The sequence below is a fragment of the Schistocerca nitens genome, chromosome 7, assembly GCF_023898315.1.
Source record: "Schistocerca nitens isolate TAMUIC-IGC-003100 chromosome 7, iqSchNite1.1, whole genome shotgun sequence".
Lineage (NCBI taxonomy): Eukaryota > Metazoa > Arthropoda > Insecta > Orthoptera > Acrididae > Schistocerca > Schistocerca nitens.
This window is the reverse complement of record NC_064620.1, coordinates 189246886-189264747: the sequence shown is the minus strand read 5'-3', so window position 1 is coordinate 189264747 and position 17862 is coordinate 189246886. Positions and strand designations below refer to the sequence as shown.

The 17862-nt window shown below is 39.2% G+C and overlaps 1 protein-coding gene across 1 annotated transcript in view; it reads right to left on the bottom strand.

Moving 5' to 3' along the window:
* Positions 1 to 17862, bottom strand: part of LOC126195528 (dynein beta chain, ciliary-like) — a 930907-nt gene that overhangs the window by 161793 nt on the left and 751252 nt on the right. The window contains exons 44-46 of the mRNA XM_049934154.1: positions 16739 to 17015; positions 16267 to 16549; positions 12812 to 12985 (exon numbers count right to left, since the gene is read on the bottom strand). Coding sequence (XP_049790111.1) covers positions 12812 to 12985; positions 16267 to 16549; positions 16739 to 17015 — 734 coding nt within the window. The remainder of the gene's footprint in view (positions 1 to 12811; positions 12986 to 16266; positions 16550 to 16738; positions 17016 to 17862) is intronic.

The window sequence follows — 17862 nt, the reverse complement described above, 5'->3', positions numbered from 1 at the left end:
AGTCCTTTGCTGTCTCTGACAGAATTACAATGTCATCGGTGAACCTCAAAGTTTTTATTTCTTCTCCATGGAGTTTAATACCTACTCCGAATTTTTCTTTTGTTTCCTTTACTGCTTGCTCAATATACAGATTGAATAACATTGGGGATAGGCTACAAACCTGTCTCACTCCCTTCCAAACCACTGCTTCCCTTTCATGCCCCTCGACTCTTTATAACTGCCATCTGGTTTCTGTACAAATTGTAAATAGCCTTTCGCTCCCTGTATTTTACCCTTGCCACCTTTAGAATTTGAAAGAGAGTATTCCAGTCAACATTGTCAAAAGCTTTCTCTAAGTCTACAAATGCTACAAATGTAGGTTTGCTTTCCTTAATCTATTTTCTAAGATAAGTCGTAGGGTCAGTATTGCCTCACGTGTTCCAATATTTCTATGGAATCCAAACTGATCTTCGCCGAGGTTGGCTTCTACCAGTTTTTCCATTCGTCTGTAAAGAATTCACGTTAGTATTTTGCAGCTGTGACTTATTAAACTGATAGTTCGGTAATTTTCACATCTGTCAACACCTGCTTTCTTTGTGATTGGAAATATTATATTCTTCTTGAAGTCTGAGGGTATTTCGCCTGTCTCATACATCTTGCTCACCAGATGGTATAGTTTTGTCAGGACTGGCTCTCCCAAGGCCGTCAGTAGTTCCAATGGAATGTTGTCTACTCCCGGGGCCTTGTTTCGACTCAGGTCTTTCAGTGCTCTGTCAAACTCTTCACGCAGTATCGTATCTCCCATTTCATCTTCATCTACATCCTAATCTAGGCAAGTAAATATGTGACATGGAATTGTGAACCATTTGATCAGAGGCTCTGTTTTCATAGAATAGATTGTCAAATGTATCTCATCTTCCTAACAGCCAAACTTCCAGATATTAGATGACATTCCACTGCAGGTGAGGAGAAACATGTGGCATCAATATGATACTGCATGATGTACTGCAACTTGTCATCACCAACCATTTCCAATGGTTGGTTTGAACAAAGGAGACTTCTACTAGGGCTGGCCTGTTTACCAAATTGGACCCTCTCACATTTTTTTTTTCTCTTGATAAAGCTATAAGACATTATTTACTAGGGCATATTGACTAGATCTCATATGAAATGCCTGCTGCCTGCACTGAATCTCTGATGTAATACTGGAATGTGTGTTTCAGTCTTTACATAGCAGATGGGAAGTATCTTCTGAAGCTGGTAGTCAGCATTTTGAACAAAATTTTTGAAGGCCAATTCTCTATCTTTTATTAGAATCAAAAACATTTGTTTATTCACTTACTCTCCTTAAATTAGTCCTGATACATGAAGCATACTGCTCCCAGCAGTACAATTTTCAAACTGCAATGCTCTGTACAAGGTGCCCCCAGGTCTTCAATGAGAGTAATTTTTATTATTAAAATTTTACAAAAGGCCACTTTTTCATCCATCACCTATCAGCTGATGTGACAGCAATCAACTGGTTGACATCAGTCTGCATCACAATAACCTATTATGTGCCAGTTCTCTGCTTTGGAAAACAATAGCTTTGTGTTCTTGATACCTCTGACTAATACTTGTCATTGAGGACAATGCACCGGGACCTATTACTTAAGAAGTCTCCAAGTCATTCACATATCTGGGAATCTATTCCATACACGTACACCTTTGTTAACAATCTGCAGCAGGGCACCATCTCAAACACTTATCATAAATCTAGCATATGGAATCCACCTCTTGACCTTTATCCATAATTCTCAGGATATTATGTGAAAAAAGGGTACGGCAAGCTGAGTTTTTGTGTGAGTGATGCTGTCTAAAACTGTGTTTCCTTATGGACAGGAGCTTTTCCATATCAAGGAGCTTTATCATATTTGAACAGATAATATGTTCAAAAATTCTACTACAAACCGATTTACGGATGTTAGACTGTAATTCTGTGGGTTAGTTCTTTTACCATTCTTACATATAAGAGGTATCTGTGCACTTTTTCCAATTACTTGAGACTTTGCACTGGTGGAGAGATTCGTGATAATTTCAAGCTAAGTAAGGAGCAAATGATATGGAGCACTCTTTGGAAATCTGAATTTGTATTCCATCCAGACCTGGTGGCTCATTTGTTTTCAACTTTTTCAGTTGCTTCTCTATGCCAGGGATGCCTATTACTATGTCCTCGATATGGGAGTCTGTGTGATGGTCCAACAATACTATGTTTATATGATTCTCCTGTGTAAACATTTTCTTTATCTAAATCTGAGCAGTATCTATTAATTACAAAAACAGACTACTTTCCAATCTTGACTATACCTCTAAGAGGGTGTAGAAATGGCATCAGAAACAGGATGCCAAATTCCAGTTTTGAGGTGCCACATACAAATTACTAAGCCGGAAGTGGATGCACAAAACCATTATCAGGGACATCCAGCCCTGCCTGCCCTGTCTACCCAGAGCTGCTGTCACCTCTGCAGTTGTGTGAGGACAATCGATCTTGCCTTGCACCTCTGCCGCCTTCATACAAGGTCACAATGTGTGTATGATGACCCAGTGTTGTCCTGATATGGGGTCCAGCCACTGTGTTGCTGCTTGCTGCTGCCATGCCATTCATCGATCAACGAACTTAAGTCACAAGCTTTGCTTTGAGGGAGAATGCTGCCCAAAAGCTGCCACTGAAGACTTTTTGTTTGATTTGATCCATGTAGTTTAAAGTGATGCCCACCATGTCACAGGGAAAGCTGGAGATGGATCCTGACATGCAACCAAGGCTCGGTCAACTCCTTTTGGAGAATGAAGATCTGAAAAGGTGCCTTAGTAAAGCATTAGTAAATGCAACACTGCAAAATAGCACTGCACCCACAGCTACCATCACTTCCCTATTTCCAGGGTTCCCAGTGTCGGTTCCATACTGCCCTGTAAATGACATTGCAATGGGTTTGTTCACAGCCACCTTCATGGGCAAACCAGTCAGGAATGTCCACACTTTCATACAAAAATTAACAGATGTATGGAAGCTGTCCACAAGGAGTGACAAAGTGTTGGTAGGAGTTGCTAACCTAAAGTTGTATGGAGAGGCACACAGTTACGGCAATTATGTGGAAGGCCTCAGAAATAGTAAGCCATCCAATGTCCTCGTAAAAGGGCTAGTGGACAGACACGGAGATAAGCAGTGTTAGCTATTATAGGAAGCAACTTTTCACTATATGCCAAATTTACAGAGAGGATTCAGAGTGTTTTGGTGACAGAATAAAAGCTGTGTCATGTTATAGATATGCACTGGGGAAAAGTAATAATGGAATGAATGAAGCATAAGCTTGCTATGTAGATGTATTTGTTCATTGGATTGGCCCACAGGTAGATGCTGAGGTGAAGTGAACTTCTCTGATCACACTAAGGCAGGCTGTATGCTTTTTCTATGCAAGGAGTCTCAGCAATTTGTCCAATCTTCCACCAGAGTAAACCATACTAGACATGCATTCATAGACAATGTGTGTTGCGTTTGTTGCAAATGCCCAGGTCACAAGGTCCCTGAGTGTTTGCAACAGCATGGGCCTACTGTAGAAAAATCGAGCACGAGAGAGCAAACTGTCAGTCTCTACAGCATTGCTAAGCTAACAAAATTGGTGCTCAAAGGAATGTGAATAACAGAAATGTGTGTGGGAGCAGTTCTGTCACTACAAAGTGAATACAGTAAGGGAGGTAGTACTTGCTCAAGTGGTAAATGTAACTTTGCAAGGTAAAATCAACTGCAGAAAGTCTACATTTATCATTGATAAAGGTGCATAAGCAAGCGTTTTGTTCATAAAATCTACTCGATATCAAGAATTAAAATGGCCCTGCTAAAAACTGAGTTGATTGAGAAATAGGTAATTCACCCAATAGGTTTGCAGAATATGGAAATGAAAACAGACAGGAGAAAGTATGGGTTTACATTCAAAATATTTTGGAAGCATGATGATTTCAGTGGCATTTTTGGCAATGATTTTGTGTGCCATTTTCAAGGCATAGTTAGCTTCTGAACACAAGAAGTCCAAACTGGGTGAAATGCCCACCATTTTGGCAGTGTTCACATTATAAGGATGTGAGGGTGTCCATAATAAATGGCCACATCCTGACAACTTACTAAATCACATACCACAGCATTAAAGTTAAACAAACTGAGAAAACAGTGGGCAGTACAGGGAAAACATTTTGATAGAGGTAAGAAAAGGTTTCAAAAATGGTTCAAATGGCTCTGAGCACTATGGGACTCAACTGCTGTGGTCATAAGTCCCCTAGAACTTAGAACTACTTAAACCTAACTAACCTAAGGACAGCACACAACACCCAGCCATCACGAGGCAGAGAAAATCCCTGACCCCGCCGGGAATCGAACCCGGGAACCCGGGCGTGGGTAGCGAGAACGCTACCGCACGACCACGAGATGCGGGCAAGAAAAGGTTTATTAAGAGGAGATATCTGTTACGATATCTCAACCTCAGGGCCTCAGACAAGTTTGGCAGTGACTTCTATTCTGCTGAGGAATACACAGTGCCTCTGTTAATCCAGATGATGGTGGCACAACATGTATGAATTTGTCAGCACAACTGTCAGAACTGGAATCTGCTGGTCACTCCATCCTCATGATGTAATGGGTTCTGTCCCAGTCCAGGTGGTGTAGCGGGCAGGATGTGTTGGATGAGCTGGAAGTCCCCTACCTGCCCTCCAGAACATGGCTGGCTATTCCCTCAAGCACTTCTTGTGGTCACCATGTAGACCACTGAAGGGTAACAGCCAGCAGCCAGAGCCTCAGCAGCTCAAGATGCCCACCCAGGGCAGCTTGTTCAGTGACTGAGGACAGCCTCAGACCCAGGAGGCTGTGAGATCACATCTCCGTTCTGCCCTTACAGACGGAAGCTTACAGTCCACTGGATGACAATACCCAGAGATTGGAGGCTGGCTGCCTTCTTGCTCCTTACAACGATACAGCAGCAAATTTCAAACCTGCCTTACCACGGCTTAGCACATCCAAACAGCAGAACTTGGCAGCTGATTCAGTGGGCCAGTTGGCCATCAAAATTCACCAGCAGATGGTCACTGCAGTTGTCCTGTAACTGAAACAATCGTCATTCTCTCCAGTTCCAGATACAGACAGAATGGTGATATGACTGCTTACTTTGAGCCTCTGGGCTCCCCGCGTAAGTACTTCTGATCTTTTAGTTAGTTTTGACGTGGTGTCTCTTTTTACAAAGGTACCTCTTGCAGACTCCTTGGCACTGATTGGCAATAAGTTTCAGGTGGGAATCACAGCTTTGTTTCGCCATGCTCTCTCCTCAACATATTTTATGTTCAACCAAGAATATTTTGGACAGATTGACGGCATCGCCATGGGTAGCCCTTTGTCTCCCTTGGTGGCCAACCTTTTTATGGAGGATTTTGAGGAGAGAGCACTTGATTCAGCAGCCCTCAAACCAACTGTTTTTTGGAGGTACATGGATGATGCTTTCGTAGTGTGGCCTCATGGAGAAGAAAAATTAATGGAGTTTTTAGATCACCTCAACTCCATTCATGAGAACATTCGGTTTACCATGGAATTAGAGAAAAATTGTTGCCTCCCTTTCTTGGATGTGCTAGTTAAGACGGAAGAGTGATGGCTCTCTGGGGCATTCGGTTTATCGAAAGCCCACACATACTGATTTGTATTTAAATTCGTCCAGCTGCCATCACCCATCGCATACATTGAGTGTACTTAAAACACTTGTACACAGAGCTCATGTAGTGTCGGATGCAGATAGTTTGCCTGAAGAGCTTGCCCATCTGAAAAGGGTTTTAAAAGAGAATGGATATTCTACCCAGCAAATTAGCAAGGCACTTGCAATTAAGCCAAAGAAACAGGGATTGGAGAAAGAAGAGAGCACGCCTACTAAATCTTTAGCTTTTCTTCCCTTTGTTGGCAATATTTCCTTCAAAATTGCAAAAATCCTCCAAAGTTTTGAAGTGAAAGTGATTTTCCGTCCACCATCGAAGATTTCTGACCTGCTGGGATCAGTGAAAGATGATCTTGTATTGCAGAAGCCGGGAATTTATAAAATACCTTGTCAGTGTGGCATGGCATATATAGGACAAACATTGCGAACAGTAGAAGAACGTTGCACTGAACATCAATGCTGTACTCAACTTTTGCAGCCTAGCAAGTCTGCAATTGCTGAGCATTGCATTTCCACTGGACACTCAATGGAGTATGACAAGACAACAATTTTGGCCACAGCAACATCCTTTTGGGACTCCGCCATAAAAGAATCAGTGGAAATTTGCATGACAGACAATCTTATCAACAATGACAATGGCTACCAGCTAGATAATGCATGGAACCCCATCATCTCTAAGATCTGATCCAGACGAAGACGTCAGACTACTCCGATGGCCATGGCAATTGACAACGCCGAAGACACCCGAGTTCTGCAGTTCTACCAGCGAGGGCGCTGCTGGTGGGTGGTGTGGTTTGTCTGTCAATATGATTTTGACGCATGTGCGGAATACTTGTTGCACGCTGCATGTTATATACGGCTCACCTGAGGATGGCTGGCAGTTGTCCAGTTGAAATATCGTGGATAGAAGCTAACGACAACCGGCTGCAAGCCCAAAATCTTTTTGAATATTTAGTTTGCCGGGAAAATTTTAAATTTCACATGTAACATATGTGTTTTTCAAAGCACGTCATTGCCCTGTATTGCCCTTGAGTACTCCATACGTGTGTCTAACTTTGTTCATAGTGCCTGCCAGGCCATGCTTCCTGGCATTCAAGCCGTCGTAACCCTGACTTGGAGCATTGTTTGCTTAATAACTACGCTGCAGTGCCCGCAACCCAATGTGTGTATCGGTCCCTTAACTTATACCTTCCAGCCACAGCTGTGCAAAATTTTAAAAAATTTCCCCAATCCATGTCTATATTTATTCATAGTACAATATATTTTCTTAGTGACCCATTAATAAGAAATGAAATTTTAGATGGTAAACAGATGAATGTGAAGTGCAGTAATCTTGCATGAGTACAGCAGGAGAGGGTACATTTTTACCAATGTACATAATTTTGGAAGCAGAGTTGTTAAAATTCACTGGAGTACCATATGTGCCAAAGTGTATGAAGTAAATACTGATGAGATAACAGCATCCGAAGGTAAGAAACATCCTGAAAGAACAAGTTACATAAATTCTACTTCAGTTATATCAACTATAGCAGGGGAACTTGAAAAGAAACTTGAACACCTATGTTAGGCAGATCAGGATGTATTGTGCCCCAATCTAGTCAAATTTGCAAGTTTGTTTGAAGGACATAAACAACTTGCAGCAACCTTCTCAATGTACCATGAGATTTCTACAGGTGATATGAGAGCGGTCAATAAGATCATGAAACCAGAGACTTATCTCCTTACAAGGATTGATGACACTTTGGATCACCTTTGCAAATTCAAATTCTTCACTGCCTTAGATATGAGCTCTGGCTACTATCAAATTCCCATACAACAGATCACAAAAAGACTGCTTTTGTTGTGCCCTCTGAGCATTACAAATATGTAAGGTGGCCCTTTGGCCTCCAAAACACTGGATGACATAACTGTCATTGCAAGTATGATGATAGAACATGCAGAATGACTGGGAAATCTTGTAACTTGTATTAGTACTACTAATCTAAATTTGAAATTAGAAAGGTGCACTTTGCCGCACTCACAAGTGCACTATCAAGTCCACTTCATTTTGGCATATGGTGTAGGACCAGATCCATGGTTAATGGACACAGTGGACAATTTTGTTGCACCAAGGTGCATTAAAGATTTGCAATAATTTCTCAGATTAACAAATTACTTGTGGAAAACCATGTAGCCACCACAAAACTGCTCACAAAATTACTATAGAAGGGGACTCCTTTTGTCTGTGCAGTGGACTGTGAGAATATCATATTCAGATTGAAAGAAATTCTTACAAGTTCACCCACCTGACCTTTAATCTTGTCATGTGATGATAGCAACATAGCTGTAAAATACAAGATGGTAAAGGAAAACAAATTGGTTATGTATAAAGTCAACTGAACCAAGTTGAACAAAACTACAACACCCTAGGAAAGGAACTCCTGGCACTTGTTTTTGGCACTTATTTCTTTTGGTGTTACCTACATGGATAACAATTCACAGGAGTTACATATCATGCAGCTTTACAATTGCTTTTATGTTTAAATGATCCCAGCAGCATACCTGTTAGATGGACCTTAAAACTTAGTGAATATGACTACATAGTCAAACACAAGTCTAGGAAGTTAAACCAAAATGCAAATGCACTGAGTGAAAATTAAGATCATGCAAGTAGACAATGTTCTTATTGAGGAATTAAAAACAGGCATGGGAATCTGGTCACATGAAAAGAAAGATGTTGACGAATAATTTCAAAATTGTCTTCCATTTGCTAAGAGAGTGCAAAGATGAAGACCAAATACAGCTCTTCATACTTTGCTTGAGGTGGTAGGACCTTATGTCCAACCTTATGGTATAGGTATGTTGACAACCTAAATTAGAAGAGGAGAATTGCGCCATTTCACCCTAAGAAAAATGTCAGGTTTGAACACATTCATAAAATAGTTGTCAAAATGTTGTCTTATTGCATGAACAGCTCACAATCAGACTGGGATGTACTACTGCCATTTTTAATTTCATAATACAATTCAGGATACATGTAGCAATAGGGCTGAGTTCCTTTGAGGTTGTTTATGGCTGCAAATGAGAACCCTTTTTGAGATAGAGAAGTTGCCACATGGAATACACTCCAGCAAAGTGAAGCACCTGGCTAAGAGATTAAAGTTCATTTGGAGGAGAGTTCAGTACAACAATGCAGCAACAACATGGATGCAATTGCTCCATAGTCAAAAGAATGCTAGGATGCCGCTACACTAAGTAGGACATTATGTAATGTTATGACAAACTGCCATGAAACCGGACAGAACTAAGAAATTTATGTCCCCCTAGTAGGGACCATTTCAGATTTTGTGCTTCACGTTGTCCATCAATGCCAAATTACAGCTCCTAGATTGGAAGATTGTAGTTAATTTTGATTATTTCTTTGAATATTAAGGTAGCAATAGACCATGTCCTGTAGTGTTCCTGCAAAACTCAGAAAGAACCGTTCACCATGGACTAGGGTTCGAGATCAAGAACTAATTTTATTGTAAGTCTTAGGCGGGAGGTAGAGTTAATAGTTTCTTAGTCAATTTACTGTTTAGCCATATTGATGATTATGTTGTGTCTTTGCCTCAATCAGGCCCTGATTATCTAGAATATTTTGCTTCAGTGCTGCATTTCTGCCATTCTTGTGAAGTTGCCTCTGGATTTGATAGGTGTTTAGGAATGTTAGTTCGATATTACTACTGTGTGTTCAGAACTTCTTCCCCATTGGATTGTTGCTATGGACAATAGGCAGTGTGTTACAGACATCTGGACTTCATAAAACACCACCAGCCACAGAGCTGAAATACAGCTGTACCTTGCCTCCACATAACTAGGAGGTGCCTGTGCTACTAATGTGTCACTACTTTTACATTTGTAAGCTAAATACTCCCCATTATCCCAAAATTAAACAGTATGACCTTTTTAACTTCATTTCACTCTTTTACTTATTCATCTATATTTTACAATCTGTCTCCACTACTGAATGGTTTTGTCATACATTTGCATTATTTCACTACGTTGAGACATTGCTACTACATAGTTTTCAGTGTTGTCTAGTATGGTAAAGTTATATCCAAAGTTTATGGAATATCCAAAGTTTATGGAATTTGAAAACTTAATTAAAAAGTGTAGATCACAGGCCATTATTATGGAGAAGCCAGCTGCATTGTTTTGAAGGAAGTTGCAGACATAAGATCCCACTCTCCACCACACCGAACAATCTATTGTTCAACTGCTGTAGAATCGTAGTAACCCAGCACTGCCCCACATGCCTGGTTTCCAAGTGGACTTTGGCGATGCAATTCAGCATCTTCTGTGAACCCTCGTTTATTCTTGGAACATACTGATGACAGTTTGTCTTATCTGTAACAAATTCGATTGATCCCTGACTAGTAGTCGAATTAATGCACCATTTGTTCCACAGCATATGAATCAGCTAGTTACATGCTGTTCCATATTCCATTCCGGTTTCAGTTGTGTGTTCCAATCAGAATTTCACTCCACACACATACATAGTAACAGACTTCAATTTAAAGCATTCCACTGCTGTATACTGGGACATGAATTCTGGTTCACTGCAGAACAGAAAGAAACCCTGAATGCCACTATAACACCATCTCTGTTATGGATTCTGAAATTTATCTTCTCTCTCATTTCTTTTACCTTTCTTACACACAGGAGTCACCTGCACTTTTTTCCGTTTGCTTGGGGCTTTTCACTGGGTGAGAGATTTCTGATAAATACTGGCTAAGAAAGGGGCCAATGCTGCAGAGAGCTCTGTGTAAAACTGAATTAGTATTCCATCTGGACCTGATTAGTTATTTGTTTTCATCACTTTCAGTTGCTTGTCTGTGCTACAGATGCTTATTTCCATGTCCTCTATGTGGGGGAGTCCGTACAACAGTCAAATGACAGTATGCCTGTATGGTTCTCTGTGTGAATCATTTCTTAAATGTGAAATTTAAAACTTCAGCTTTCCTTTGGGTGTGTTGTATTTCCAACCCAGACTGGTCAATGAGTGACTAGATAGAAGAGCCTTCAACCACCTTAATGACTATATCTATAACCAGAATTTTCTTGGAATTCTTGGCAAGATCATTCACTGAGGTATGACGGTGGAAGTTGTTGTATGTTTCACATATAGCTCTTCTTACAGACACATGAATTTCTATTAACTTTTGCCTGTCAACATTTACACACTCTTTTTTTAACCAAGAGTGCAACAGTCTCTATTCCCTCAGAATTTTCTGAATCTGATTATTAACCATGGAGGTCCTTTCCATCCTTAACCCAGTTACTTGGCACATATGTCTCTAGAACTCGATTTATGAGCAGTTAAACTTTGCCCATAATCCCTCTGCATCTATCATACTGGGGTAAATGATGACCATTACTTGTCTAAGGTGTCTTGACTGAAGATGTTCCATCAGTTTTGCTCTCGATGTGACAATTGACAGGTACCCCTTCCTGTTGCAATTATAGCACCTGGAAACTTTTTTAAATGTAAAAGCAATACATTTTTCCTGTTAACTTTCAGAGAAGTATTGCTACTTGATGAATTATTACAGATGTTACTGTTTATTTTTTCCAGTAATTTATTTTTTATGGAGCCTCTCACAATGACAAGTTTGAATTTTCTAAGCTCATAATTACAGTTCGTCCAGTAGCCCTGAAAGAGACTACACTAGAGAGACTACACTAGATCTATTTTTCTTTAACTTCAAAGTTCATAGCATTTAATTTTTAGGCCATAGTTATTAATTTTGTCAAAAGTCTGGTTGACAGCAGCATCTTTAATAACCTCATTTGTAAGAAGAGGCCAGAGTCTCTGCAGACTTGCTTTAGCTTGTCTGCCACTTCTTTAGCTGTAGTGGTATCTTGCAGATAAACAAATATTGACAGATGAACAGACAGTATAATTTTGGATACTGTTGTGCATATTTAAGTTACATCCATTATTTTGCCAGTGATGTAATCCCACAATTATTTGTATTGTAGGTAAGTTTGCATAGCAAACTGTCACACTATATTTTCCTCTTTATATCTGTTTTTCAACTAAGTGGTATTTAGAGAAATCACTGTATTAGTGATTATGTTGGTCCAAATTGCTGCAAGCTGCCACTTATTTCCACTAGCCACTGTTTTCTTGGTTTGATTTTTGATAGAATAGCACACTGGGGATTAGGGATGGTGGTGGGGGCAATGGGGGAGTGGGGGGAAAGGTGTTTGGATCCACAACCTATTAAAAAAGTAATTTTCAGACAGTATCTGATTGGAAAGAACACATTTACTGCATATACATCAACAAAAATGAAACTGTAACATGGACTTCTGCAACAAGATTTTACATGGAGTGAAAAACACAGAATGTCTATAGTTAACAAGACAGACATATATTATAAATTCAGGCAGAAATCAATGGCTGAGAATTACCCTACAGATGTGCTGGGTTGTGAGATCAGTTCCATATACAAAAGATATAACTGAAGTATGAAGTACCTTATGTCATGCACTGTACAGCAGCTTGGGGAGCATATATGTAGATGTAAAGAAACAAAATTAAAACTGGAGGGGTCAGTGTAAGAAATTGCTAAGCCACCGAGTGGATTTTGAGTTGCTATGTTGTTATATATTTAGCTAAATTGAAAGACAAGAGGATAAGTACAAAAAGACAAAACAAACTATGTATTAGAAAGCTCTTTCCAGCAGTACATGTGGGAAACTTGTTAACAGCATGTGGTGCACTTGAAAACACAACAGTTTATGCAATCAAGCTAACTCTTACTAGATTGAGGGTTAACCACGTTTTCCACTGATCCCTACATGATGATGATGATGATGATGAAATTGTTTGGAGCTTATGGCTGCTCAACAGTGAGGTCATCAGTGCCCTTACACTCATTAAAACATGCGAATGTGGCTAAAACTATAAAAAAATTTCTACACTCTGACCTCTTCAATTACACTTGCACGCTATGTACGCTGACACAAATAATATGTTAAAAGTTTATCTGTTTGAATAATTGACAAATGATGTTCTTTTAAACTCACAGCATTAGTAAGTAGAGCACATTAATGAGAAAGTTAAAATAACAAAGAAATATTACCTGTAATGGGATATCATAGTTAAGTTCAAACTTTTTGACTTTTTCAGTCCATGGCATGAAAGCTTTTGTCTCATTATCTATGAAGTAATTAAAAACAGTGCCTTGAGGAGGTAATTTGATACTTTTGAATTCATTTGTCCACCATTTAGTAAATTCAACTCTGTGGTCCACCAGCTATAAACAGAAACCTCATTGAGTAGATTCCTCAAATCATACAAAATAAAGTAAAATAATTCAATGACAACTCATAATTATACAAAAGAAACACTACAGAGGCATTCTACAAGGAGACAGTACTTCTAATTTTATGAGGCTATCTGAAGAACAAACTGCATTTTCATGTAGCATGTGAAGTAATAGGACAACAGACCAGTCATTATACTTACTTATGCAGTACTCAGGTGTGCTTTGTAGTTAAATAAATAGCCACAGTGTTTTTCTTTTGCCCACAATAGTCACTCAAAATGAGCTCTACAATTGAAAATCCTGCCAAATGCAAGAGCTTTTCAGTGATGTGGTGTTTAGTGGTGCAAAAATCTCCCCAAACAGTTGACACACTCTGTGAAATTTGTTCTCAATAAGAGTAAAATGTGAAGTGTCAAAGTGTTACGCATCAATATTGTCATTTGTTTGAGAATGGAGAGATGAAATTCAGATAACAGAAAAGGCTTTCCATCAGCAACAAACTAGTTTGGCAAACTGACAGAAAATTCCTGAAAAGCAGCAACTGCCAAGCAACTTTCATACATTATGCATGTTTTGCAAGAGATTGTGATGAAACAGGACATAACAGTTCTGTGCTTGTTGTATTCAAAGACTCCTAAATCTCAGAAGGTGATGACTTCTCTGGACTTTTGTTTTCACTATGATGTGATGGACTACTAAATAGAATCATGACTTAGGTTTTCTATGTTAATGTGCAGACAAAACTGCAATCGATGGTGTGGAGTCATATCACCTCACCCAACAAGCCTATAAAAAGCACACTTAAATCTGTCACCCAGAAATATTATGACTACTGTGTTTTGATATGCTAAAGGAATTACATCTGTTGATTTTATGGAGCATGGAAGGACAATTAAGTGTGAAGCTTACAGTGATGCATTAAGGTAATTGAGAAAAGTCTTCAAAGCAAACAACTAGGTCTCTTTACTATGGTGTCATGTTTACGTACAACAATGCTCCACTACACTCTGTCCAGCAAGGATAAGAATTGTAACAGCAGTTGAAATATGACATTTCTCAACATCCACATTAGTGCTCAGTCCTGGATTGAACTGATTTCTACCTCATCATAAACTTCTGCACCCTTACAAGAAGTATTGCAAGAAACAACAAATTTTACTGGAACAACATGCAAGAAATATCTTTCCTTGTCCTTAAGGAGGCACTAACATCATCTTCATTTCCAGCATTGTATGACAAGAATGCCAAGACAGAACCTCACAATGATACAAATGGGTTTGGAACAATAGCAGTTCTAGTACAAATTCAGGAAGGTGCTCAAGAGGTGATTGCTTATGCTCTCAGAATATGCTCCTAGCATGTGATAAACTGCTCTAAAACTGAGAAAGAGTGCCTTGCAGTTGTTTGGGGCATCAACAGGTTCTGGCTACTTTTAGCTGATAAACCATTTGCCATTGTAAAGGACCATTCTCTCTGTTGGCTGAATAGCTGGAAGGATCCGTTGGATCAAATGGCAAGATGGGCACTGAAGCTTCAAGAGTACAATGTCACAATGGTATACAAAAGCAGTCACAACACAAGGATGATGATTGCCTTTCAAAGAATCCTTTCACAGAACACAGCAACACCGATGAAATCTGTCATTGCTGCATTGAATGACATGGCTGCTGAACAAAGGAAAATCCAGCATGGCTGAAAAGCAAAGAAGCCCTGAAGAAGGAGGAACTCTTCAAAAGGGAAATCCCAGCCAATTAATGGAGTACTGGATAAGAGGAACTATGATCCAATGGGGCAAAAATGGTTACTCATCATCCCAGCACGTCTGTGGCCAGCTATTCTTCAGTTGTTTCATGACAATCCAACTTAGGATTCATGAAGACTCTAGAAAGAATCAGATGCAGTATCACTGGCCAGGTCTCTACCAATCCGTTAGATGCCCTGTGAGCCAATATGAGGAATGCCAATGACAGAGAAACATACTACAACTTCCTCTGGAACATTTAGTCTCAATCTGCCTCTTGGAAAGGCTCCCAGTATTGGCAAATGGGAATCAATGCAAAATAGTCTGCTCTGACTAGTACCTTACCTGTTATTCTGTCACCAAAGACGTACTGTCTGCCGAAGCTTCAAAAATTGCAAAGTTCCTTGTAGAAGACATAATTATGTAACACAGAGTGCTCCTTGTGTTGACCTCTGATCATGGAAAAGACTTCCAATCAAGACTAGTTATCACTGCCACCACTTCAACTGTACAATACTTAGGATGACTAGGTGAAACACCTCATCACCAAGACCAAAGAAACAGGACTGTTGACTTTCATAAGGAACCTGTACACACAGGAGAAAGGCTGTGAATGCTATAATGTCAAGCATCAGCCAGTGAGATTCAGACCAGGTATAAATTTTTATGTCTGTATGGAAAATAGGACTATCAGAAAAATTACCAAACCACAGTTTTGGACTGTATCACATCCTCCACTGACTGTAGAGCATCACACACTAAGTCAATCATTATGACCCTTCTTCAAAAAACAAAAGAGCAGACATGTCTATATCCTCCATATGAAGCCCTACTATGGTCCACAAGTTCAAAGAAACTAAAGACCTTCTCAATAGTCAAGAAGTGCCAATGCTCATCATAACGAAAAAGTAACAACATGACCAAAATGTGAAAATCCACCATTTTGAGGACCATTGAAAAGATCTAGATTGAGTGTGTTGAAGCTAGCTCCAATGAGAACTTCCAAAACAGTAGGTCGCTGTTTATCCAAAAGAGGGAGCAATGCCATTAACTCTGGTGCATGCAGTGTGGTGAAGTGGTTAGCATGCCATTTCAAACTCAGCCTTCATCAATTTGTTATTTAGAATTCATCATTTTTGGAAGCTTCTAGAAATATGTTTTTAATGTTTGTATATTCTGGAATATTCGACGTTTGTATAACAGCATTCTGCAGTATTCTATGTTAGTATAAACAGCTGCAATCTCCATCCCAATGGTCATTTTTTTCTGGCTGTATGTTAGTATCAATAATAAATGTACATTCAGTACTAAATATTGAACTTGACTGATGACCCTGACTTCATATTTGGACTTGCTTGTAGTTTAGATGTGAAAGTATTAAGAGATTGCCTATGAAATTAATTCAGAGCAAAGAGAAAAAAATATATAACTATTGGCTGTAGTCTCCCATTGTTCTACTGCCTCATCCCAACTCTGGGAGAAGGTAAAATAATAATTATGAATGGAGTCATTTTAAAATATTGCTTACCTGATCTTGAAACAATGCAGATCCAAATGCCCAAATGCATGCAAATACAAAATATACTTCATACCATTCATTTGGACATTCTGGAGGCAGATTTGTTGGTGTGAGCAAACAATCAAGCAGATGGCATAACATCTGGACGTGTGATATGTCAGGAATAGGTGTAATTTTTTTAAACTTTAAACGTACTGCATCCAGGCAAGGTGGAACATATTTTTCAAACAAAGTGCTAAGATTTCGCTTTTCTGTCTCTATCTCCCTTTTATCAATCCAACTTGTAACAAATCTAGAACAAATAGAGCATTACATACAATTAACTGAACTCCATAACAAAGAGATGTAAGATAACTGTAAGCACACTGGGGCATAATAATATACAGCACTGCATGCCAAGCTAACAAGGAGAAATCTAGTGTGAGTCCAAAAACAAACATAAAATTAAAATAGAAAGTTGATAACCAATTAAGCTACTTACGGACCCCAGCCAAGATCCTGTGGGTTTATGTAAAGTATTCCTGCTCGAGAAACGGTAGCTGGAGTAGCAGTTCTCAAGTTTGAAATTTCGAATAGTAGTCGCATCATTGGTGTAAGGGCAATTCTTTCATTACTAGCTAGTGTCAAGACCTTATTGTCATCCATCACAGTATTAAGAGATTCAATCCACATTGGATCAATGTCTCCATCAAGCATGATCCACTTCGGACCATCACCAGCTAAGTTGGCTTGATCACGCATGATAACTGAGAACAAACCTGAGGGAGGGAAAAAAGAGGAAAATGAAGCCACACACAAAGAAAAAATATGAAAGAATATCAGTTACCTGGGTAGGTGCTTTCTGTCAGCTGCTTTTCCTGCTTGGACTGTACAGTTCCCACATTCCAGCCTTTCCTAGGTTTCTTTTCTTCTTTCCGAGAGGTACCACACTGACACTTTAAAGTATTCTGTTATGATCAGCACATCTTATATTACCGTATTATTCATTTTGTTTCCTTTCTAACCACTACACCAATGTTGTTCTATTCCAATCATTTGCGTGTGCATTCAGTCTTACATTGATTTTGTGATACCTTATCTAATACATTCCTGCATGAAGTTTGTGTCAGTCCCCTCATTTCTCCCACATACGATACTGTGTTTTCCATAATACTCATAAACTTGCTTTTTGTAACTGTTGGGGATATTTCCGGTTCACAATACTGGATGTAACTGTTAAATCATGAACTTTTCTTTTCTTCTGTCCCCCTCCCCTCCACCCCTCTCATTCTTGTTACATACCTTTTTTCTCATCTTCATCAATCATTACACTCATCATTAGTGCAAAACATAAGTATTGTGTGAGATTATACTGTAAATAACTTTCTTCTTGGTGTTTAAGTCATGACACTCTGCATGAATAGGCCTATACTGAATATCTTCAACATTTATCTCCCTACCCCATTCCTCATATTACTCTTCCAATTTTCTAAACATATAACTTACGTCTTCTTCATCCTTGTCACTCAGTTGTCTGGAAACAGTACATTATTTATACTTTAGTTTACACTCATGGACCCTTACTCTTAAATTTCCTCCTACAGTTTTTATAAGCCATATCAATAA